Genomic DNA, 27413 nt, shown 5'->3' with positions numbered 1-27413 from the left:
TCGTCCCTCTGCTAGTGACTGCACCTCACCCTGCCTCTTATGGTACTGTTCACACTGATTCTTTCAGCAGCTGTGGGCCTTCAACCTGTCCTCTTATCTTCGCAACTGTGCTGCTCCTAGCCCCAGCTTATGTTCTCTCCTCGGGTGTTACCTTGGACCTGCACTTGACGCTACCTCAAATTAAATTCACCTTCTTACATGCTGCCTCTTCTCTGGCACCTGTTTTTCATCACCATCTAGGCATCTTCGTTAATTTTTCGTCAACTTTCTAACTTTCCCCCTTGATTGAGCCTCCTCAGCACCTTTGGATTTTGTCTCTTTCAGAGTTTTCTCCCATGTGACAAACTGCCTTCTCTCTATCTCGCCATTCCTGCAGTACTGACCCTTTTTGGGCTTCTTAACTGGCCTCATCTGTCATCCCTCTAGATCACCATTCAATTCTCAATTCCCTCTATGCCATTGGAAAGGCGCCACCAGGGCACACCTTCCAACGAAGGACATCTCACTTTATTAATGCTGCCCCTCTGTAGTACTTGACTTCAAGGATGCTACTAATCCACTTTCCACTTATTGTTGCCAGCCTCAGACCCCTCACCATTACCCAACCACCATCAATTACACTGAAGTAGAAATTGGACTTAGCAACACTCTGTCCAATGCATCCAGTCTGATGCACTATCATGGTGGCCCCAGATTAATGTCACTATTATTGTTACACTGTAGCTTAATGACATTTAGCTGGTGATACCTTAAAGTTCTATTAGTAGTTAATCAATCTGATTTCTGCCAACGCGATGATCTTGGCCATCTTAAGACCAACTCTGACTCTATCGCATTTCGCAATCACACTAGAATTTCTGTCATTCTGGTATCCAGGTTTCTACCACCACACCAACTAAGCAACATGCTTATCATCTTAATTCTGTGAAGAGAGCTGCCATGAAGAAGTAGGTTGACTATTTGTTAGAGCATGGTTTGGCAAAACCAAGTTGTAGTCCTTGGAGTTCTCCTTGTCTCCTCGTTCCTAAGCCTGATTGGTTATACCGATGATGCACAAATTATAGGCGTGTAAATTCCGTTACTATCTCTGATTCTTATCCTTTACCCCGGATAGATGTCTGTATTGATAATGTGGGTTCTGCTAAATTTGTTAGTAAACTGGATTTACTAAAGGGATATTGGCAAGTTCCTCTGACTGCTCGTGCTTCAGACATCTCTACATTTGTAACACCAAATGCTTTTGTACAGTACACAGTGATGCCATTTGGTCTTAAAACGCACCAGCTACATTTCTAAGGAAAGTGAACACTGTGCTATTAGATGTGCCAGTGTCTTATCATTTATACTTTGGACTGGCCCACTCATCTGTGTTTGATCGCCTACAGCGTGCTTCCTTGACACTCAATTTAGCAAAGTGTGAATATGCTCATTAAACTAGATGTGAATGTTAGTGCTGTGGGAGCTGGAGCTGTACTGTTACAGGAGGATGAATCAGGCATAGATCATCCTGTATGTTACTTCTCTTGCAAGTTTAACAAACATCAACTAAATTATTCTACCTTTGAGAAAGAGACAACATTTTTAAGTTTATGTTGGTTCTAGCACATTGCCTATCTCGTATATGATCTGTAAGTAATCTTTGTTAGTATACATGCAGGTAATAATGTCCTCCATCCTATTACAAACATATTACATATGTTTGTTTTTTGGGGTGGGCGTGTTACATGTAACAATTTTGTGCATGTGTTTGGTATCTTGTTTTCTTTCCTGTTTTTTTTTCTTTTTCTCTCTTTCTCTTATTCACATAGGTAGACTGGACTGTCACTCTTCATTGACCTGGCAACTCTCCCAGTTCCAACCAATCCCAACCAGCCACAACAGCTTACATCTCCTAAAAGGGTGGGGCTTAAAGGTTTGAAGCTGCACCAGGAAGTCAGAAAGGCAGCCATCTTTGGGCTCACTTCTTTGGCTGGCCATTGTTTTGACTCTGCCTGGTTGTATGGTCTTGTGTGTTTTATGGCATTCAACTTGAAGTCTGTAAAACTAGTTTAATAATTTCTACTTTATATTAGTTTTATTTTGCCTTGGGGTCATTGATGTTGTTGTGTTTGAACCCTGAAAACTCATAAAATCCAGTTGAAATCACAAAATTTAATTTGATAAGGTAAATGACAAAAATATGTTATGATTTATTGCTTAACAAATTGTTTTACAGTGTAGCAATATGCCACACAGATGGCAGAATACTAAGAAATATTGAAATAATTGTCAGTATATGCCTTCTTTTTCATGTTAAAGAACTACATTTATGATATTTTTTCAGTTTGTACTCATCTGTGCATAGGCTAAGATATGTTGATGCTGTAGCTTTGTGCGCTCAGTGAGTTTGCGTGCATGTGTGCCCCCAAACATATTGGTAATTATAATCGGTAATCACACAATTGTGAGCGCAGTGCATGATGGGTTGGGGTGTGTTCAGGAGCTCTCAAAAGATTGCTGCCACTGGACAGCATCCAGTCAATCAGGAGAGAGCATATCGGATACATCACACATAAACAGAAGCTCAACAGGAGATTTTAAGGTGAAGTGAGTGATGATAAGAAAATGTGCCGTAGCACTTGAAATTAAATCCACCAGCAGAAACATAGACATAAGTAGATGAACCAACACAACAGCTACAGTGTTTAAGATGGAAAGAGAGAAAAAGAAGCCACCTTCGTTTTTTTTATTCTCCAGCTTCGTTTCACCTTAAAAGGGGCAGCAGTTTACATCCAGACCTCTGTGTCTGCTTTATTATTTAAAGTGGAACTGTATACCCATGCCTAAGAGAGAACTTTGGATCAGGCTTTATAAGTAGTTAATATATTCAATATTTATTTAATCACTTATATATGGTGCAAATTGCTTCATGATATGTGTTTTCCATGTTTTTCCATTCGGATGTCCTGTACGAGTCCTTCAAGAACAAGTTCAAAAAGGAGAAATGCCTGCTGATCAGCGATGACGAAATGCTCAGGATGAGAACAAAGTTTTTAATTCCAGGTTCTGGCAGACAGCGTACATTTGAGGTTGTCCAATTACCATTTAAAGCAGGGAGAAAACCTGCTGTACGTACAAAACTACATTCACTCAGTACATGGCTATATTCACGTCACTTATTGTCTCTTGTGTAAGTTCAAGTTGGTTGTGTAAATTTATATAGGTTAATGGTGCTGTTGCAACTGAAGTATGCATGGAGAAGAAAAACAACCAAAATTGTCAAGACAATGGCTGAGGAGGTAAAGAAGGTACGACCAGATATGCTGTTTCTACAAGAGCAGTTGACAAAGATGAGGATACCGAAGAACACATATCTCCTCCCATTCTACAAGAGAGATTTTGATGGAATTCCCCTGAAATCAGTCTTACATTTTGTTACATGGTAACACTAACAAATTGGATACTGAACACCAACAGCTGCTTTTGGAAACGAAAGATCTCTAACACATTGATGTAGACAAGCAAGTCACTACAGTGCTGAGCAAAATGGCCAACATGATCTCAGACTGCAGTGATCCAGAGATGCCTGGAGACCATTGAGGACTGCCAAGAAAGTCCTGTAAAAAAAAGGTGAGAACATTTGAACTTCTTGTCTAGTACGACCATTCATTCATTCATGGTCTCTAACCGCTTATCCAGTTCAGAGTCATGGTGGGTCCAGCTCCTACTCTGAATCATTGGGTGCAAAGCTAGTACGACCATGATGATGGCAAAAACATTACACCATTACCTGCAATATTTATTTTATTTTGCCAAATATTCCCATTGATTAACCAGTAGATCATGGTAACTATTGAAATGACGGAAAGATTTTTTTCCAATTACACTGAAACGAGTATTCAGTTCTCGCTGTGAGTAGACTTTATATTTGTTTTTCAGATATTTACTTGTGGATCTTCTCACAGTTGAACCTGTTTACTGTTTTATGAAATAAGATTCAATATTTTATATAATAAAATTCAATATTTCAATAGTTTCTCACAGTTGAACATGTTTAATGTATGTAAAATAAGATTAAATATTTTGCACACTGTAGTATATCATCCAGCGTAGTTCAGTTTTTTTCTGTATTTCTTTGTCATATGTATTTTTATTTCAGTAACATAAGTCCTGCAGGTTTTTTTTCCCCACAGACATCATTTAGAATTGTATGGACAAATCACAAGTTTCAGTGTTTAGTAAGTTTAGGTGCTTTAATTGTCATTCTTGTAAGTATTTAAATTAAAAAAGTATATATAAAGAATTTATATATTCCTGTGATACTTGAACTGTGAGTAGTCTTCAGTGTACTCACTGACCACTTCATTAGGTACTTCTACATTACATCACGTTGTAGTTATACAGTTACAGACAGTAGTCCATCTGTTGCTCTACATACTTTATCATCCACCTAGTTTGTCCATGGTCAGGACCCACATATTACCCCCACAGGGTAGGTATGATTTGAGTGATGGGTCATTCTCAGTGCTGCAGTGACAATGACATGGCGGTGGTGTGTTAGTGTGTGTTGCACTGGTACAATGATGCTTTCGGTTGCTAGACCATTCGCAGTCCAACAGTGACATTGAGGGCTTTGAAATCTCCAGCCAAACTGCTGTGTCTGGTGACATCATCACCATGTCACTGCAGTGCTGAGAATGAAATTTTTCAGAGAAAAAGATGGACTACAGTCTGTGATTACAGAACTACAAAGTGCTCCTCTATAGTAAATAGAGCTGATAAAGTGGAAGATGAGTCTCGATATGTGGTAGATGTACATATATATATATATATGTGTGTGTGTGTGTGTGTGTGTGTTAGTTTTAGCTTCAGCGTCACAATACATTTTAGTATTGTTAATGGACAAATGCCATTTTGATTTATTGAATGAAATTAAACTCTTTATATGAATTAACTCAATAAATACATTTCTTTACTAGTGCAGTATGGTCCCCCATTATTTCATGAAGTGATATATGCAGTAAAATACTTTATTTGTACATTTTAAAGAATTTGCAATTAAATAAAAAAAAAAACATGGAAACATCATAAACGGTTCTTTAAAAAGGGTCCTTTATAGCACCAAAAAGGGTTCCACTATTATTATAAGCCAAAGGACCATTTTTTGGTACTATATAGTATTATACTTATAGTATTAAGTATAGTAATATACGTTTGCCGACGTTACTAGATTGTTTCCTTGTTCAATGACAGGGATAATATTCGAAAAATCCTCCTTTTTAACTTGTTTTGCTAATACTTTCTCAGTTTCTTCCTCACTCTCATAAAATGTAGTTTTAACTGAACAGGGAATATTGCACTTTTTTATTCTAAAGTTCATTTAAATGATTTAAGCCTGCAGATGTCTCAACAGAGTAAATCCTCATACTGCTTAGCCAAAATTTTCTTTTAATTTGATTTCTCTTTCCAATTCTTGGATTTTACCTAGACTTTTTCAAAGCATATGCTATAAGTTTACCTCTCACAAAAGCCTTAGAGGCCTCTAAAACAATTTGAATATGTTCTGTACTACCAATGTTTATTTCTTCCCCGTAAAAAGTTTATCTTTTATTCATTCTCCACCTTGAACCTCATATGTTGCCCAGTCCTAGTTTTATACACAGTTCAGTCACCGCATGGTCAGTAAGTGCAATAGTTTTTATATTACAGCTTATCATAATATGTACCATAGGTTTTGAAATTAAAAACAGGTCAATATCATGTTAGATTTTGGAAGTTTAGTTGTGGATCACAAAAACCTCAAGTCAAAGATATAAAATGGGGCTCAATCAGTCCAAAGAAGAACACAATTTAAAGTGGTCAAAATTCAAAGCACCCCTTGGTGCTTATACACACTGTATACGTGTACAACTCAGTGTCTGTGTCCACTGTGGGTGGGCCTTAAGTTGGCTGAATTATAATACCTGAATAATAACTATATATTACATTTATTAAAGTCAATCCAGTGTGTTTGCTTGACAACTGAATATTTCTGCAGTGCATTAAAAAAATCCAGGTTGTTTAATCTTTATTATTATTATTACTATCATTATTTTAGTAATTATTAAAGTAAAAACAAATGTTTTATAAATAGCTTGCATGAATTCCATCTAGTGCAACATTGCAGAGATCAAAACTGGAACTCTCAAAACAAGTAATATAATCACAATTCCACTTGGAAGTGTTCTTGGAGTGGTTTCATTCTCCAATTTAAAATATTTCCACACTGCAGACATTTTAACCACGTTCTGTGACAACTGATGCTCACCATCTATGACACTGGTGTGACCGATCTATAAGTTCAGATCGGGACATCCCTAAACTAAGCCACAAACATGAGAACATCCACAGTGTTTCCATTTAGATGAATTGGTAAGACAATTTCAGCCTGTAATTACATTTTCAGGTTCTAGGAACAGAAAGTTAAACATCCATATCAGCGGAGATCTCTGTTAAATAAACTTTTATCCAAATATATCCTTAGGGCTTATGTCATATATAACATTCTAATAATACATATAACATTCTAATAATGCATATAACATTCTAATAATGCATTTTGGTTTAATGTACACCTCTGTTCTCATTATTATATAGAACACTTTGGGTTTAACGTCATTTGACAACTATTACCTCCCCTATGTTTCTCTGCTGTTTATCAATGACCAAGACTCTTGACTGTGCTAAAAATATTTTGACAATAATTTTATTATTTTTCTAAAAAAAAAAAATAATCAAATATACACTTGATATAATTAAATATGCATATAGCTACATAAGAAGTAATATAAAATACATCTGAAACTAAAGCAGTTTGGAGAGTGCTAAAACAAGCTAGGGACAAAGCCTATGGGTTTACAGTGCTAAAAAAAAGAATAAAATATAAATAAAAATAAAAAAGAGACATCAATTCATAACAGTATTGAGACAGGAGACAGTCTAGACAGATGTCTTACCAACAAAACGTCTCTGTGCATGTCGCTGCATGATCACACTAAGGGTTAGGATGGGTTAAATGGGATTTAGGTTTAAGAGTTTTAAACACTCATGAACACAATATCTATCCCACTCACATCTGTTTAGACTCTTTCCATTCACATACATTCATCAGACAGACAACCACAGCACTGCAGGACTAGTTCTTTAGGATGCGAGAGACTAGCATCATTACTATTCACCTTATTCACATGGCAGACGTTTAGCTTATTACATCAAAAACAAGATTTGAAAGTGTTTAAAAATAGCAAATGTACCTTAATGTACACAAAGAAACTGGATTGAAGTAAACACAGGGTACACAACAATAAGTCATCTAGGTGGTGCCAGAGTGCACTGAAAACACTACACAAAATCAGCTAATTAGCTAGTTAACCTCTCAATGATAAGATCAAGTGGATTTAAGAAAACAAACTTTGACTATGTTGTAGTTTAGTGGGTTTAGTTAGCTAATGTCTTGGAAGTGCACTTAAAATAATAAGCTCTAACTTTTTGGATATATGATTAATGTCTAAGTAAGTTTAGCTGAATCAGTTTACTTGGAAGTAGCAACTCGTGCACTCAAAATGACATACATATACTTTGACACAATACTGTGTACATAACTGAGTTTAGCTGGAAAACGTGATCAGTGAAACCAGCACAAATTACCATTCTAGATTAAGAAGAGTCTTTGGAATAAGTTAGCTTGTTTAGCTAGCTATTGATCAGACAATTAACATGCCCTTGTATTTACACTCATTGTCCACTTGATCAGCTCCACGATATATAGGTGCAGCCTTTAGTTCTACAATTAGTCCATCTGTTTTTCTTTGCATAGTTTGCTTTCCCTGTCAACCTGTTCTTCAGAGAGCAGGTATTATTTGTGTGGTGAATTATTCTCAGCATTGCAGTTACACTGATATGATGGAAGATTGTTAGTGCATGTTATGGGTGGATCAGACGTAGCAATTCCTGTTCAAGTTACTAACCACTAAATAAAATAGAAATTAACAACCTGCACACCTGAGTAATACATTTACCATACTGAATCTTTAAGAAGCAACTTAAAAGTGAAAAAGGCGGAACAGCCCTTGTATAATTCTCAGTATATTTATTAGACTCACAGATTAAGCATAAATGCTTTGGCTCTTCATCAGCAAGCACATGGCATTGAAACCTCCAACCCATTATAAATGCAACAATGGTATATTTCCTTTACTGACAGCAGGTTTACATCTTTAATCCTCGCCAAAATTGAAAATAGTAAGCATTAATAAAAATACATTTCAAAATGTTAAAATACAAGTCTAGGAATGTTTTAATTAAAAACTGTATAACATCAGAAATCTTAAACTCCAATAAAGCTGTTTAACTCAACATTTAAATTTAAATTATGTATATTCTGTCCCAAAATAAATTATCCAACATTAACCCAGTTTTTTATACCACAACATTGTAAATAAAACAAACAGGAAAATTCTTTATTGATAACTTTTGGATACACTGTTCCAACTGATGTTGCTAAGGGGGTGGAATGAAACCATTGTTGCACTATATAGTAGGGTCATGCCTAAGTGATAAAACATTCATGCTTAATCTGTGAGGGTAATATCTATGCTGTGAATTATACTGTCTTACTTTCCTGTTTCAGTTGTTTTTTTAACACCTCAGTGTCACTGCTGGACTAAGAAAAGACCACCTACCAAAAATATCCACCCAACAGCATTTCTATCGCACTTGACACTGTCCACTGATGAACCCACTGTGTTGGGTAATCAACAAAGCAGGAGGGCTCAGTGTTCAAAAACTGAAGTAGTACTGCTTTGTCTGATCCATCTGTACCAGCACAACAAACCTTAACATTCCAGCAAAACATTAGTATCGCTGCAGTGCTGAGAATGGTCCACAACCCAAATAATTCCTGCCCTCTGGGGGTCTTTTGGGGGCATTGGATATATATGAAAAGTGTGAAAGTTGGCAAAGTATGCAGAGAAACAGTCGCACTACAGTAATTTCAGAACTACAATTATACTATCATTCCACTTATATTGTTGGTGTAGTAGATATGACAATGAATATAGAAACAAGGAAGTAATCCTAATGTGATGACTGATTGTTTTATATAATATAATGCTAATTCTATTTTAAGACATGTATTAGACACAGCACAAAGATTTATCAGGTAAAACTGTGAACGTCAATTAACAAGCAAAATGTCCGATGTGTGAATAGGTTTTTATTCTTCATTTCGTATAGAACGCAGACAGTCACGATGTCTAAAACACAAGACTTAAAATCTCTGGAGTATTAAGAAAATTTGCTGAAATGATGCTGGAGTCTCTCTATGCTGTGGTCTCTGTCAGGTGTGTTATTTCAATTTGTATACAAATCAAATAAGGTGTACAAATCATCTGCTGTTTGTGCATAAAATAAGTGTTTTACAATAGAAAACTGGGTCAGTCACAAAGCAGCCTGATGATTCAAGAAATTTATTTGAGAAAAACAAAACAAAACAACAGTGTGCACGTCACACAATCAAAAGACGTGTAACTCCACTTCAGAGGTTAACTGACTGATTCCAACCCCTCTCCACTTCACCGTCTAATCAGAAAACAGTCCTCCTGGAATGCATAGTCCTTAATGCATTGAGAGGTAGTGAAACATGTTAACAGTTGTCACATCCATCAAACTTTATACAAAAACTTATTGCTTCGACATGTCAATTAATGCTATCGAGAGGGGTTTAAATTCTTTCTGTGATAAGAAAAATAAATGGAAAATGAATGAAAACCAGCAGTGGCTCCAATTATCAAAAGCGCGGCAGTGATCTGCTCTTGTATTCCGTGATAATCAAATGATGATTGCTGTAATAAAAAGCTTGACGAGATGCTGTTCCCAAGACTAACGCTGAGAAAAGCAGGTTGGAAAACAAGTGAATGCAGGTGTGCAAAATACCGTTGCTTTTCTTTCGCAGAGCTCATTAGCTAAACCATTGTGATTCTTGATTTTTTTGATCGTAGACTCTGATTACTCTAGAAATATAATATTTAATCAGACACTTTTCAGATGATAGCAACAACAGATAAAGGTTTTGTTTCTGTTGCGCTTTATTCTAGTAGGGGATACTGGGGATGTCCTCTTTGGCAAAAGGTAATGTTAGCAAAATTGCATTAAAGGTGAACAGAACCTGCGAGAGCGACATTAAAGCCATCTATACCTTTACTACGCATGTGTCACCAGGCAACCGATTAGACCTTTCTATCACTGACTCTAACCTACAGGATCGGACACAAATCTTATCTTTTCTGTGTAGCTAATGCATAAAACTTGCAAGCTGGCAGTTAGCAAGACAGTCTATTAATTAATAACTAATTCCTGATGTGTCACTTATCTTGCTCTGCACCAACAACTGATTTTACCTTTCAGATCTTCCCATAGCCTTCTGTTAAAAAAATATGCCTTAAACTGCCTAGAAACTAATGCACAAAATGGATTAGAGGGTGATGGAAGACCTAATAGGGCGGCACGGTGGCGCAGCAGGTAGTGTCGCAGTCACACAGCTCCAGGGGCCTGGAGGTTGTGGGTTCGATTCCCGCTCCGGGTGACTGTCTGTGAGGAGTTGGTGTGTTCTCCCCGTGTCCGCGTGGGTTTCCTCCGGGTGCTCCGGTTTCCTCCCACAGTCCAAAAACACACGTTGCAGGTGGATTGGCGACTCAAAAGTGTCCATAGGTGTGAGTTAATGTGTGTGTGTCTGTGTTGCCCTGTGAAGGACTGGCGTCCCCTCCAGGGTGTATTCCCGCCTTGCGCCCGATGATTCCAGGTAGGCTCTGGACCCCCCGCGACCCTAAATTGGATAAGCGGTTACAGATAATAGATGGATGGATGGATGGAAGACCTAATAGTTACAAAATAGCTTCAACAACTACTCACTTATTTTGTATTAATTTAATTTTTTGTTTGCATACTGTTTCAGAGCTTAGACCATCATTCCAGCTCTTTATACTGAGATCGTTGTGTGTGGAAGAAAAGCAAGACTTAACACTCAGACTAAAATAAACAAACCACATGGCATCAGTTTATCTGTGGACAACTGTCAGATGTCATTTAGTTGAACTATAATTTCTTTGGCTGTGACTTTTGTTCACTGAGTTTTGTAAGGCACAAAATATTTCTCCTATAGAAGTTTATTCTGTATACTTCTCCATCAGACTTGACATCATCATTCTACCATTAAACCACTAATATCCTCTGATCTGTCAGATTTATCTCATCTACATCACCACAACACATTCAGAAGCCTATAAGCATTGGGTGTGTTTTAAAGGAACTGTCTTATCTGCATGTTGATCAAAGCAATCTCTTTAGGCTGAAGGTAAAATACTCTATTTTGAATGTGTGTAAATGGACTGAATACTGTTCTGGTTGGAAAGGCCTTGGGTATCACTTATAAATTGGGATTTATAAACTTACAAATCCCATTTATTGATGGCTGCGTCATCATTGAGGTTTGGGTGTTTACATGCCACTTGGAGGCCCTCTAAGAATCCTTCCTCATAAATTCTTCATATTCTTGACATTTTGTACACAAATTCTGAAGAACCAGCTAATGTCTGCAAGTATCCAAAGATAACAATTTAGTGGTAATCTGGAAAATGAGTACATTCTTTATAAAAGGGTGAATTTGTGATTGTCTACATTCTAGGCAGATTTTATAAATTTATCCTGACACCACACCCCCAACCCAAATTATCCAGTAATCCATTTAGCTTCATCCATCTCCCCATCAACTATGCCACACCACAGATCACATCCTTAGCTATGTCCCCAGTACATATTTATGTTCTACTCTGTGTCCCTACACAACTGGGTCAGTTAGATGGTGCTCTTTGAACACCCTTGAGTCAGGTAAGTTGGGGGCGCAAGCAGAAAATCATTGAAGTCTGGGGCACTGCAGGACTCTACATTCCATGTCATACATGTCATACACTTATTAGCGCCTATAATATATCTCTCAAACAAAAACAACTGGGAAGTGCAAAATTGGCTTTTAGAAAAGAATCAGGAAATAGTGGTTATTAACGCAGTCTTTGGGGATAAGTCCTCATTTTAGGCTATTTTAAATCCCAATCCACCTGAATATAGCCATTAAAAGGACTAAAATACCTGCTGAAGTTGTACTGGGAGATAGATCTGAACAAACAAATGTAATGTCAATTGCAGTTTTTTTTAATCTTTTGTCATTTGTAACTGACATGTTGATGTTACTGACTGGCCATTTAAAAAAAATCCAGAATCAGAAACTAGATTCAATATCCAGATTTTAAGACTTCTTGTCTAGTTGACCCAATATCTACACTAGGAAGAAACTGTCTAGAGTGGGTGATGTCCAATTCTGGTCTTAAAGATCTACTGTCCTGCAGATATTAGTTTCAACTACAATCTAACAAACCCAATCGAGCTGATTTAACATATGGTGTAGGATGGTAGGTATACACATTGGAGTTCAAATCCCTGTCTGGGCAAGAACACACTGCTATAACAACAAGTGTCCTTAGGCAAGAATACAAATGGTACATTCCGTTATTAAATTATAAGAGTGTCTGCCACAAAATGCACCCAAATGCCACACATTTAATCATAGGAAGGCCTTTAGGATGCTATGAATACTAGATGAGTTTAATTAGATAAACCTTTTTGGACCTCCAAGAATGGAGCTGGGGTCCACTGTTATAAAAACTCTATGACACAAAAACCCATCTAAGCTCAAAATTCGCTGACCAGAATGGAAAGCCTTACTCTGTTTCTTGTCCACTTCATGCCTCCCTACATAATAGTGACAAAAAAATCTTAAAATACATTCAAGGAGGTCATAATTGTCAGATCTGTTAGTCATGCAAGCGGAAAACTATATCTGCCACGTTAGCTTCCCACAGGAAAAGGCACATCGTTCCCTGGACCTGTCTACCGCCAATCTACCGCCTGTTCTCACATCACTCCCTAATGACCACACCACCCCCTGGGGTGAACCTACACTCCCCATGCAATAATTCTGGGAAAAGAAAGTGGGAGTCTCAGTGGGGCTTTAGAGGCTGTACTGATGAATCTTTGCTCCAGGAGAGCTTCCCCTTTTTTATAGCGGGGTTTTCACATGGACCACTGTAATTAAAGGCACTAGGGGGAAGACCGACATATGCCCCCCTTACTCCTTCATTTCCTTGAAGCAGAGAATTCTGGGTATCTGTTGGTTTTTCTTACACCCCCAACTGGAGGAGCATCCACTTGGCTGAAGAGCTCTCTGTCCTGGAAGTGGTCATCCTGTGATCTTGTTCCTTTCTTTCTTCTTTTCTTGCCATCTCATTCATATAAACATGTACTGATTGTCGATGGCTCTCTTGCGCCCCCTATCGAGTGGCTCCAGTTCGTAATCTGAGTCGCGGTTATGAAGGAGAGGAGGAAGGGGGTTTGGGTGACGGAGGAGAGTCCGGCGGCCAACAGACTCGCTGCGGCGGAGTGGAGCAGGGCCTGTGTGGTCTGGTATGGGGACTAGGCGATCTGAAGTGGGGCCTTGGCGGTGCAGAGGCGTGTTGGAGGCTCCTGTGGGTGGAGCACTGGAAGGAGTCGGAGTAGGAAACGGATCCAGACTGTAGTGAGCCAAACTGGGCTCCGAGCTGCAGCGAGAGAAAGGCACCAACACCGGAGAACCAAGCGCAGAACAATGACCTAAGAAGAGAACAATACCACACTGTTATACCAATAATAATAATAACAATAATAACAAAGATGAATTTTGTTTCTGTAGCACCATTCAGGGTCTGAAATAAAGCTCAAAGCTTTACAAGAATGAAACACATAAAAACATTATAAAAGAAACATAGCATGAACAGTGAATAAGAAAGTAAAAAATAAAAAATGGGATGTTACAACAATAGTAGTCTAGCTACAACAATAGACAACAATAAGTAGACAACAATAGTAGTCTACTCTAGGTACCTTTTGCCACTTAATATGACCAAGAAGTACATACTATTGCAGGAAAAGAAATCAGACTGAAACACAAAAGGATATGTTTCAAAGGCTGTTATTTTCTATAGTTTCTGTATTTTTTTATAGTTTCACAATCACAGGCTGTTATTTTGGCATGATGTGTAGAAGGAAGCAGATAGCCAATCAGAATGCAACTGACAGAATCGTGACAGTGAAGCCAACTTGCACTGAATGTACCAGACTCTCAGTCAACTTGTGGGTGGAGCGTCTGTGGCTGACACTACAACAATAGTAATACAGTTAGACTGTGGTAGACTTTAGCTCATAACAACATTTAAAAATAAAACCACAGATAAAAATGATAAAATAATAATAATTAATCATTTCTGTTACCATCGTGATTGTATGTTGAATTTGGAGATCTGTGCATACAGCATCTTTCATCTTTGTGACATACCGTTGTATTTATACAAGGGTGAAACTTTTTCAGATTTGTTATTGACTTCACAGAGGAGAAGTAAACGGTTTTATTGGCCATGTTTAGCAGCACTTATTTTTCGAGATATGTCATTCAATAGTGACAGTTACAGTTTTGTTTTCTTATAAACTGCATTACTCTAACCGTCCCACAGGGGGCGATGGCTGCTTGTGAAAATCCATTGTCGCAGGCTCTGAGTCACTAAAAGTCTAGTGACTGGATGAGACGAATTTGAGCAAAATATTTGATGACCTTGAATTCAGAGGATGGGAGAGAGGTAATATGAGTCTACATTAATGTTTCACAGAGGAAAAAAAGCATGCAGTTTTACACACCAATACAAATATGTGTGGTGTGAGTGTGCTGCAGAGGAATAAATAGTGCCTTAAAACCATACTTAAAAAAGTAACATTACTTGTGCAAAAATAATAATTGAAGAAAATGTAAAGCTGGAGTTTTGTTAGATAATTTTGAGCTCGTTAACCTCATTAAGTCCTGAGAGGTTTATAATGTGATCTGTGATGGACCTTATCAAAATATCAAGCATCTATCACCACACGATTTGATGTGTGTACTACTCTGTCCTTCAACTTCATTTGACAGCTCATTTGACAGCTCCAAAGTCAATGGTGCAAACTAATGACAAAACAACACAACAAAAACAGTTCAATTAAACACATGAAAAGAATTAGGAACTAAATTTGTAAGCATGAAGAAAAAAGTCCTCACTAATAAATATGAGTAAAAACAAAGAAAATATTGTGAAAATACACAGAAAGAATACAAATAAATCAATATTTTTGTACGTGAGTAAATGTACAGAGTAATGGCCCACCTCTGCCCTAGTGTAAGGGTGTGTTGAGTGTAGCAAATGTGAGTGTGGGAGTGTGTTTTCTTCTTTTGGGTTCCTCAGAAGCTCTAAAACTCATCTTAACCACAAAGCTGAAACAGATCCTGCTGATGACTCGTGTACACGTGTTACTGCCTGCACCTGTCCAAACACTTTTGAAAAATCTGATTCGAAAAAATATGTTTCAGTTGAAGCCAAGCTGTATTTAGAATCTCTATTCCATTCAATCTTAGAACATTTCATCATCAATGTTAATTCTAGCCAATTAAAGTTATTGTATATTTGTCTGTGCTTTTAATAGAGGTTTATAGAAAACTATGTCAAAAAGAATCAAAGTCTAATGAAGTAAATTTGAACTAGTCTTGGTTGATTTCTATTACTGGGTAAAACAGGGAGCAGGTAGCCACAATTTATGCAAATCATGTTTCAGTGTGGTCAAACTGTGAAATGTTCATTTGAATTATCCCTACACAAATAACTTAATCACTGTGGAAATTTTTTACGAAAAACAATTCAATAACCCAAATTCACAACCCCCCAAAAAAGTTTTAACCGCATTAAATCACATTTATCATTCATTGGCTTATTATTCAGTGTATTCCTTTTATTATTTCAGTCCACTTATTTTCACTTTAAAAATTTATTTCAGCAATTTCAACATGATAATTCAGTCTGTAAAGATCAGCCTTATAAATCCAGGACCCGAAGGCAGGGCAGCAGAGTGCAGAGGGAACAAAAGAGGATTTTGGTTTACAGTGTTAATGAAGGCAGTTCCTGTTTTTTTTAATGTTATTTAGTCATTTTCCAGTTGTCGATCACTTTGTTAACAGCAGACTGCAATCCCAGGTAATGCTGATTATATATTATGTGTGTTTCTATCCAGATTTGGTAAATGAGCTGCTGGATGTGCTACAGGATGTTTTCGTGCACAGATTTTGAATAGAACTGTTTGACAAAGGCTTTTTTGTCAGTAAAATACTTCTATACTAGACACTCACTACAGCAATACAACATCACTTCAGTGGTTGTGATTCAGAAGTTGAATATCTTACCTGAGTGGATAGGAGTGGCCAGGACGTAACTGGCCAAAAGAACATCGCAGGCTGCCCCACATTCCAGTGGGATCGGATAAACTCGGAAATGGGTGAGCATGGCGACAACAGAGGGAAAACGGAGGTGCTGGACACGACACTGACCCCAGTCTGTCAGAGAGAGACGGAGGTGCTGGGAGAAAGAGAAAGAGAGAGATAAAACATTAACGTATTGATGATTATTGTGAAAACGATGAGGATGAAGATGTAAAAGCCTGATGATGATGATGCTAATGAAGAAAGATGCCTTGGCTCAGACATGGCAGTTGAAAGTTATGTTTTTGATAGTAGTAGTGGTGAAATAGGTCTGATCTCTACACAGTAATCTCACTCTAAAATTGCTAATACCCCAAAAACTCCATAGAGCCAAAACAAAACTCCATTTTCTTATTCTCTTCAGAGTATTTGCTTGTCCACCTTTCCTGCATGACAATGATGGAAGGCAGATTGCTGGGGTCTCTGACCACTAGGATAGGCTATTTCTTTTAGGATAGGCTTTCTTTTCCACTTTGTGATACATATTCTGTCCACTTGTCCTGCTTGACAATGAGGTAAGTCTGACTGCCTGGGTTTCCTGCTATTCACTGCAAACCTGTTGCTCACTTGTCATCTACTGCTACATGCTTTGGACTAGGTCTCAACCCATCATTACCAACACTGAAATCATATGGACTCCAATTATTAATCCTCTCATTATTCTCATATATTCTGATCAGACAAAGTTGAGGTTTATGATGGTAATGAAAATTACCTTGGCCCTGCCCTGGTAATTAAAGGTCAGGACGTAGTCTCCCCGCCGAGTCTCACTCTGTCTAACCAGGAAGTTGCCATGCCCTCCAACCCCTGCGTGCTGTACTAGGTAAGCCGCCCGGACACGGGAGATCGGGCCATGGAACCATGGGTAACTCGACAGGAAGTGATCCGTCTTATGGTACGCCTGCTCCAGCACAAAGCTTGGGGAGCCTGTCACAAATAACCGGTGTAATCATTACACTGTCACATCAGATATTCATCAATGCTGTTGGAAAGAGAGGGAAAGAGAGAGAGAGAGAGAGAGAGAGAGAGAGAGAGAGAGAGAGAGAGAGAGAGAGAGAGAGAGAGAGAGAGAGTGTGTGTGAGCTTATGTGACTCACTCTGGTTGCCGGACTCTGTGCTCCCCCGCCGCACAGTGACAAAATCAGTCACAGGGAAACATGGGAGCTCTGGATCCACACTCTCAACCCTGACACACACACACACACACACACACACACAATTAATCTCACAAAACTACACGCACACAGTAAAGCACAGTTGCCTTAAATACACAAAAACACACAACCACACAGCCTCTCCAGACCAAAGTAGATGTAACTCCTTCATTTAGAACCTTTTGTCATTAATAATGTAACAGTGTGACCATAAAATCATACCTGCGCTATTAATACAGTAAGATAACACTGCAAGAGTGAGCACAACAGCAATGTAACTAGGCCACGGTAAGCATTACACTAATTTAACTATGTAACAAAGCAATTGTTACAGTATAGGTAACATATTAACAATGTATCTCTTTAATTGTAACAATAACAACAACAAAACTAATATAACCGTGTAACATTATCAATGTAACAATAACCATGAAAAAATTTAGCAAATTAACAGCAACAATAAAAGATCACCATCATACTACAAATGAAACAGTATAATAAAAACAACTATAATATAAAATGAAAACAGTAATGAAGCTATGTAATTATAAAAATGTAACCTTGTAACAAAACTGCAACAGCAGCATTAAACTAACATTGCAACAGTGCAGCCATAACAACACTTATAAGCAAATGGTATAATTATAATTAGAACAAAGCAACAATGTAACAGTGAAACTGTAATCATGACATTATACTAAAAGTGGATACCGAACTTCACACACAGAATGAAAGAGAGGGTGGCAGAGAGGGAGAGTGTGTGAGGGAGAATAGGGAGCAATGAGGCAGAGTGTGAGGAAGAGTGAGAGATAAAGAAGGAAGACAGAAAGAAGGAGGATATGGAGAGCATGAAGGAGAGAATGGAGAGAGGAAAGAAAGTGAGACAGAGTTTTAGAGAGAGCGAGAGAGAGAGAGTGAGTGTGAGAGAAAGCGACTCCTAGCTGTAGAGGAAGTTGCAGAGCACAAAAGCTTTTGGGTTGAGTCAGGAAGTGCGTCTTGTAATTCTTGGAAAAGCAAAATGTTATTGTATGTAACACACACACACACACACACACACACACAATCACAGTGTTAATAGAGTGAGAGAAAGAAAAAGATAGAAAGTAAAACAGAGAGCAAGAGAGACCAATATTTGGAAAATATATATAAACACAAAAAGAGCGAAAGAGAGAAGGCAGTGTGTGTGTGTGTGTGTGTGTGCGTGTGCATATGTATGTGGGTCTGTGTGTGTATGTGTGAGAGAGAGTGGGGGGGAGAGAGATGAGATTGTGCTGAGCTGAGTGCTTGAGATTTTCAATACTCAGAATAACAGGAAAACCTGTCTCTCTCTCACACACACACACACACACACACACACACACACACAATTAACATCTGTATGTGCATATACATTATTTTAGATCCTGCACAAAAGATAAGAAGCACTGCACACCCAAAAACTCTCTCTCACCTGGTGGTAATGCACCCTCTGAGTTCTGATGTCCAGGAGCTGACCTGCTGCTTGTCCTCTGCCTCAAATATGAAGTGATAGTGATTAACCTGTGTGTGTGTGTGTTTGTGTGTGTGTGAGACAGAGAAAGAGAGGGATATATATTTGCATTCAGAAAATCAACAAAATGTATTTTGTAGAGAATCTGTGTGTGTGTTACCTTTATTACAAATGTGTTCAAGTTGTCTGGCATCTCTAGTTCACTACAGGGTCTAATCTCCTCTATATCAGAACATCTTGCTCTCAGCTTCGGACTAGAACCCTGCACAAACACACACACACACACACAAAGCATGCTTTAACTCTCATCTTACTAACTTCATGTGGCCTTCAGATTAGCTCAAGAACAGTGCGTAGGCTGAGCAGCTACATCCAAACCTTATATCACTGAGCGCAATACAAAGTGTCAGATGTAGTGGTGTAAAGCAAACTGCCACTGGGCTCCAGAGCAATGGAGACATGCTCTCTGGAGGGACGAATCACACTTCTCCGTCTGGCAAAAAAGTCTGGGTTTGGGGGTTGCCAGGAGAATGCTTCTTTTCTGACTGTATTGTGCCAAGTGTAAGGTTTGGTGGAGGATGTGGGGTTTGTTTTTCAGGACGTGGGATTAGCTCCTTAGTTCAATTTAAAGAAGCTCTTCATGCTTCAGGATACCTAAAGATTGTGGACAATTTCATGCTCCCAACTTTGTTGGAACAGTTTGGGGATCTCCCCTTCCTGTTCCAACATGACTGCGCACCAGTGCACAAAGCAAGGTCTTGGCCTCAACCCGATAGAGCACCTTTGGGATGAATTAGAGCAGAGAATGTGAGCCAGGCCTTCTCCCCCAACATCAGTGCCTCACCTCACAAATGCACTTCTGGAAGAATTGTCAAATATTTTGATAAAACACACTCCTAAACCTTGTGGAAAACCTTCCCAGAAGAGTTGAAGCTGTAATAGCTGCAAAGTGTGGGCAGACATCATGTTAAACCCTATAGATTAAGAATGGGATGTCACTCAAGTTCATATGCTTGCAAAGGCAGATGAAAAAATACCTTAATACAATATAACACACAACACTGCCATCAAGTCAGCAGCATGACCCTTTGGTAATGAGTCCAGGTGCTAAATCCGTCCTGACCTCTCTGTCACTAAAAAAACAATAGGTGTACTATGAAATGAAAATCATTTCATAGCACATTTCAATCATTGAACATTTCAACTAGACCCACGTTTATGTGAGAGTGCAAAGATGAAATTAAATGGTATTGGACAAAGTGCAGTTTGTCTCATGTTCCATTATCTACATAAAGGAAATGGTCTCCATGTCCAACACCAGGTTTTGGCTAGAACTGTAACTCCCTTCTGTGGGGTGACCAGTCCTCATCCAGTCCTTTTGGGATGATGTGGAGTAGTCTTTTTAAACTAGGACTAATTGTTCTATATAAGTACCACACATAACTTATTTTGCTACATGCCATCACACTATAATCATAATTTAACTGCACATACATTTTGTTTCCAAAGAAATGTTGAGCAAGAGGTTTTTCATCATCAAGGGCAAATATAGATAAAAATACACACGGAGACAGACAGAGAGAAAGGGAAGAGTTTTGGAATTGAAAGCTATAAAAAAAAGAAATTAACATGAACAGCCGTCGCACACAAACACACACACATATGCAGCTGCTTCTCTGTTAAAGCTAGAATCACTTCCATTTCCCTTTCAGAGTTCTACAAAACACTGACAAATTATATGGAAACATGTACACAACATCTGCATGTGTGAGTGTTGTGCAAGCAAGTGGAATGAACTTGTGCTAAAAACCTGTAGTGAAACCTCTCAGATCACTAAGTGAACATTAAACTGGAACATTTAACATTATATATTGCACATTTAACATTATACAAATGTTAGGATTAGGTTAGTATATATTATAAAAAAAATAACACTTTCTAAAAATATATTTTTAGAGCACATTAGCACGGTCATTTGGGGATGTGGTGCTCCAAATACAATAAGCACAGCGAATTATGTGCTTATAAAATATGGCAGAAACAAGAATGCAGAAGAAAGAGAACCAAGTGAAAATGGCTATGAAACCAGAGCTTCTGCTCCTCACTCCTGAGTGCTCGGGTTGGACAGTGCACTGGACTAAACAGTTGGTTGTTTAATCTGCTTTAAAGGAACAGGAGCTGAAATTAGTTCTGGTCAGGGTGGTTTGCGCAGAGGGAGAACAGTGCTGTGATGTTTGATACCTGTGGTAAGGCATGTCACATAAACTTTATAAGGACCCCACAGAACTGTGTTCACTTATGAAAAAAAGTGTATAATATGTTCCCTTTTCAAGTTAAACCCAAAAAGGTCTTCAGAATTCAGTTCAGATGACCTTCAACATCACAACTTTAGCTGGACGTTGTCTACAATGCCAGAAAGTCTCATGTTCTGATTTGGTGCAGGACTGTACAGGTCTATTCTAACTGGTTCTAGAATAACAGAACCCTTACTGAACTGATTATAGACCAGTACGTCTCAACTGAGCTACTACTAAAACAGCTCTGTGCAAAGTTAAAATTGCAGTTAGCTCTCTTCTGAAACTTTTAAACATGTTTCCTTAACCCAATTTGTTTCTAGATTACAATCCTTGCTGAACAGGGTTGTAAAACATATGTCATGCTGACCTGAAATGTGGCTTGCCACATTAATTTAGAATCTGTGTTCTCGACAGAGACTGTTTAATTGAGTTCAGTCACTTAATAAAAGAATTCCACTCTCTCTAAACCGCATGAACTGGGGTGGGGTGGTGGTGGTGGGGGTGGGGGGGTTGTCAAATTCAGAGGCAGAAACAATGAGAATTTTTATTTTGGTTGGGTCCAGGACTTTTCCCAAACATTGTTTTTTCCTCCCAAACAGTTAATGAATCAGGTAAATGTTCATACTGCAATGTACAAACTAGGGGTTCCATAGGGTGTGGACTTGACTTAATGTCAGTCACCGGTTTCTTTTATTCTATTTATTTATTTATTAATACTACCCACTAAGATCTGATATTCTCTAGATATTAGAGCTAGCACAGTTAGAGCACTGTATGAATTATGCAGGGTTAAAACAAACACTCATCAGTGACACTGTTCGTGAACAGATTCTTTAAAGCTCTGACAGAGGCTATATGTATACCAAGAGTTATTTCTTAGTCACTCTTTGCCCCACTTGCAAAGAGTTCCATACACACGGTACAGGTGCTGGTCATAAAATTAGAACATCATGAAAAAGTTGATTTATTTCAGTAATTCCATTCAAAAAGTTAAACTTGTATATTATACTCATTCATTACACACAGACTGATAAAGTTCAAGTGTTTATTTCTTTTAATTTGATGATTATAAATGACAACTAATGAAAACCCCAAATTCAGTACCTCAGAAAATTAGAATATTGTGAAAAGGTTCAATATTGAAGACCTGGTGCCACACTCAATAACTCAAATAATTAAACTCAAAACACCTGCAAAGGCCTTTAAATGGTCTCTAAGTCTAGTTCTGTAGGCTCCACATTCATGGGGAAGACTGCTGACTTGACAGTTGTCCAAAATACAACCACTCACATCTTAGACAAGCAGTGCAAGACACAAAAGGTCATTGCTAAAGAGGATGGCTGTTCACAGAGCTCTGTGTCCAAGCACATTAATAGAGAGGCAAAGGGAAGAAAAAGATGTGGTAGAAAAAAGTGTACAAGTGATAACTGCACCCTGGAGAGGATTGTAAAACAAAACCCATTCAAAAATGTGGGGGATATTCACAAAGACTGGACTGCAGCTGGAGTCAGTGCTTCAAGAACCACCACGCACAGACGTATACAAGACATGGGTTTCAGCTGTCGCATTCCTTGTGTCAAGCCACTCTTGAACAAGAGACAGTGTCAGAAGCGTCTCGCCTGGCTAAAGACAAAAATGACTGGACTGCTACTGAGTGGTCCAAAGTTTTGTTCTCTGATGAAAGTACATTTTGCATTTCCTTTGAAAATCAATGTTTTAGAGTCTGGAGGAAGAGAGGAGAGGCACAAAATCCATGTTGCTAGAGGTCCAGTGTAAAGTTTCCACATTCAGTGGTGGTTTGGGGTGCCATGTCATCTGCTGGTGTTGGTCCACTGTGTTTTCTGAGGTCCAAGATCAACGCAGCCATCTACAAGGAAGATTTAGAGCACTTCAGGCTTCCTGCTGCTGACCAACTTTATGGAGATGCAGATTTCATTTTTCAACAGGACTTGGCACCTGCACACAATGCCAAACCTACCAGTACCTGGTTTAAGGACCATGGTATCCCTGTTCTTAATTAGCCAGCAAACTCGCCTGACCTTAACCCAATAGAAAATCTATGAGGTATTATGAAGAAGAAGATGCAATACACCAGACCCAACAATGCAGAAGAGCTGAAGGCCACTATCAGAGCAACCTGGGCTCTCATAACACCTGAGCAGTGCCACAGACCAATCGACTGCATGCCACACCACATTGCTGCAGTAATTCAGGCAAAAGGAGCCCCAACTAAATATTGAGTGCTGTACATGCTCATACTTTTCATGTTCATACTTTTCAGTTGGCCAGCGTTTCTAAACATCCTTTGTTTGTATTGGTCTTAAGTAATATTCTAATTTTCTGAGATACTGAATTTGGGGTTTTCATTAGTTGTCAGTTATAATAATCAAATAAAAGAAATAGACACTTGAACTTTATCAGTCTGTGTGTAATGAATGAGTATAATATACAAGTTTCACGTTTGAATGGAATTATTGAAATAAATCAACTTTTTCATGATATTCTTTTATGACCAGCACCTGTATGTGGACAACACTTCAGATGAATGCAACACTGAATTCAAAGATTTTATGTTAAAGCCGTTGCTGAGAGTGATGAACACACACACAGTTTGTCTATTTCCTATAGAGAAGTGTTGCCAGTAGAACTGGACTCTCTTGAGCAGATAAACATGAACCTTCTGGCACCATGTCTAATGCCAGGCATGGGCTAGAGGTGTATAAAGCCCCCCAGTACTGAGCTCTGGATCAGTGGATCTGTGTTCTCTGTAATGATAGTGCTTTACCCAATACTTCTAGAGTATGTTGGGGAGTTTGATATTAGTTGGGATGGTGATCATCCAACTTCCTGACCTTACTAACACTCTTGTAGCTGAATGCAATCAAATCCTCACAGCAGTTCTTGAAAATCTAGTAGAAAGCCTTCCCTGGACAGCAGAGGCAGTTACTCCAACAAAAGTAGGATAAACACTTTTTTAATACGCTTGACTTTTGCTCTAATGATAAAATGTGCTAATGACAATTAGTTCTTCATCAGCAAACAAAGAACCTCCATGTTCTCCACATATGGAGGTTCTTAAACTAATTACAGAATATTAGAGTTCCAGATATATCTACTTTAGAAAGTCATAACTACAACTGAACCCATTCTTTAAAAGGGTAACTCTATCTTGACTATTTCTAGAACAGGGGAACTCTGCTGAACTATCTGTAAAACATGTGAACCTAAAATGACTGCAGAATGTCAGGGGCCTTGATAAACTCTAAAAATTCTAAAATTGTTACACTCCAAATAAACCTATCCTAAACCCTGCACATAGGAATTAGAGGAGCATGTGTGGGAGTGATTTTTTAAAATCACACTCCTGTATACCCCATTTTGACTTTGGCCCTCTCTCACCAGCTCCTGCATCTAATCAGCAGCATTTGTCCCACTCCCACCTGCATTGTAAACGTTTCTGCCCTCTCCCATCTGCAGTTACACAGATTCACAAAAAAAAAAAATAAATAAATAAAAAAAAACTGGGGGACATAGATCCTAAACCTTTCCCACACAAAAGTTACATGGTACTGTGGGCATATGAGTATGGGTGCTATGTACACACACACACACACACACACAAACCAGAGGCCAACTGACCCTCTACAGGTTCCACCATTTATGCAGCACAGTAACAGAATTTATATTTTGTACACATGATTTTATACTCATATTTAGAATGACTTTACTATTTTCTTACTGATTATTCAGCTTTTTCCTCTTATGTTGATTTTGCATGGTAATCATTGTATGATTGTTATCTTTTTTTAGGTTTAGGTCACACTTGTGACAGATATTTATATTCTCCTGCATAGAACACTGAAATTTAGTCCCGCAAGTCAGACTTCTAATGGGAATGCCAACTGATCTTTTTTTACAACCTTAAACTCCACCGTAAAACTCCATCAAAGGGATCCTAGTGAAAATCCTGGAATGGCTAGAACTCTGCCTCTAGAACATAGGAAACCAAACAGACTTTAGAACCTTATTTGAAATGCATAATAGCGGATGTAGGCTGGGTGGAGGCAGTGTTGTAGAGGTTGACCTGTCTGAATATTTCTGCTCAAATTTGTGTTTGGAGTATTTACGTGTTTTGTACACAGTGAGACTGAACTGGACCTTGTTTAGATTTTTCCAGAATCAACACTGAGCTGCATTTCCTGCCTCTTCACAAAACAAGGCCACCACATTTGTTAGTTACTCAAAAAAGTAATTAATTACAAATTAAACACAATTAAGGACAGGATTAGTTTTTTATATGTCAAGATTGATATATAAATAGATTGCCCTGTCATGCTGCCTGTCTCAATGTTTAGTGACTTATGTAGGTAACGAATGCATCCTTAACAACCTATCCTTGGAAATCCTCCTTGGTAACATATCTTTAATCATGTGCCAAAAAATGTATTTAGAGATTCAAAATAATAATAATAAAACAATAACCCCAGAAACACACAATCAGCACCCTGTAATACCACCAAGCAACACCTAACAACCACTAGATCCATTCGATCCACCTCTTAGCAACTCATAACATAGCAAGTCATAACATTTTGCCACCACACAACACACTAACAACCAGTTTGAATCTATAGCAACACACTTGCTACATTTTAGCAACCACCTTGGATAACTTAGCAACCATTCAGCAGCCAGATTGAGAACTACAGTGAAATCCTTGCTACATTTTTGCAACCATTTTGCATACATCAGTTTCTTGGCACCATAGCAACCACCTGGGAATTTATGATGGGCCGTCAAATTACTTTTCTAGAAATTAACATTATTTCGTTTTTAAGTGTAATGTTCTTTCTTAGGAATAATGCAGGTATTTACAGCATGTATGTTTAACCACTGTGTTTTTCGTGTAAATATCAAAAATGAAAACTCATTCAGGGTCACTGTACAGGCATGAGCATGCGTGCATGTGTACAGAGTGACCCTGAACGAGTTTGGCATGTTATCATTCATATGAAAATTGCAGGTGTGATTAAACACACACACACACACACACACGCTGAGTAACACAGTGACACTTCCGTCATTCAGGTTGCTGTTCACATATCTATTTTCTTTCTCTTTATTTTTATGCTCCCTCATTTCTTGATCTCCCTCACTGCACACCACTCAAATGAAGAGATACATCAGACATTTATATTTTATCACTCAGAAGAAAAGTGTCTGACACTGATGTCTCTGTGATGGTGAAATTAAATTACTAAATGGTTGAGGGCACATCATTTGAAACACTTTCTTGCTGTGACGTTGATCTTTGGGAAAAAGAGTTTGTTTATACTGAAATAAACAAAGGAGATCTAAGTAGTATTATTAAAATATGTGAACGTTAAAACAGTTTAAGGGCCAGAACACACACACGCGAGCACACACACACACACACAAGAGATATGTTAATGTTCACACAGGGTCGAGTGAGCATCCTGTTTACGGCTACAGAGGAGAACCACAACACCTAAAAAGAGAGAGAAAGAGAGAGAGAAGAGAGAGGGAGAGAGCAAGAGAAAGAGACAGAGAGAGTGAACGAGTGAGAGAAAAAAAAATGAGTGAAGAGAATATGAGAGCGAGATGAGGGCGAGGGAGAGAAAAAGAGAAATATTGGGAAAGGTGGAGAAAAAATTAGAGAATGATTTATATATATATATAAATAAAAGAGAGAGAGAGAGAGAGCGAGAGAGAGAGAGAAATGGGGCTTTCCGTGGGTAGCTCACTTGAGGTCAGGAGCTCACAGTGATGCTCCATCTCCCTCCTACACACACACACACAACTACATGCAAACACACACACGCACTCATTTAACACCATGCCAATGGGTACTAACACACACACACACAAAAAAAAACTCCAAATAATAACCAAAACTATAGGGGATGCATTATATGGGATTCATACTGATATCATCAGTTTAAAAATTAATATCAGTATCGGACAATGCAATATTCTGTGATATATTGTTAATTTACATTTTGTTCCTTTTTTTCTCA

General features: G+C 38.3%; 1 protein-coding gene across 1 annotated transcript in view; it reads right to left on the bottom strand.

Annotated features, from left to right (window-relative positions):
* Window positions 1-6764: 6764 nt before the first annotated feature.
* Window positions 6765-27413, bottom strand: part of LOC136677341 (SH2B adapter protein 3-like) — a 50476-nt gene continuing 29827 nt past the window's right edge. The window contains exons 3-8 of the mRNA XM_066654868.1: window positions 19239-19340; window positions 19040-19128; window positions 17533-17621; window positions 17151-17362; window positions 16361-16532; window positions 6765-13716 (exon numbers count right to left, since the gene is read on the bottom strand). Of these exons, the coding sequence (XP_066510965.1) occupies window positions 13355-13716; window positions 16361-16532; window positions 17151-17362; window positions 17533-17621; window positions 19040-19128; window positions 19239-19340 (1026 nt within the window). The 3' untranslated portion in view covers window positions 6765-13354. The remainder of the gene's footprint in view (window positions 13717-16360; window positions 16533-17150; window positions 17363-17532; window positions 17622-19039; window positions 19129-19238; window positions 19341-27413) is intronic.

This window comes from Hoplias malabaricus, chromosome X2 (assembly GCF_029633855.1).
Source record: "Hoplias malabaricus isolate fHopMal1 chromosome X2, fHopMal1.hap1, whole genome shotgun sequence".
Lineage (NCBI taxonomy): Eukaryota > Metazoa > Chordata > Actinopteri > Characiformes > Erythrinidae > Hoplias > Hoplias malabaricus.
The sequence above is the reverse complement of the archived record's forward strand: the minus strand, read 5'-3'. Positions and strand labels throughout refer to the sequence as shown.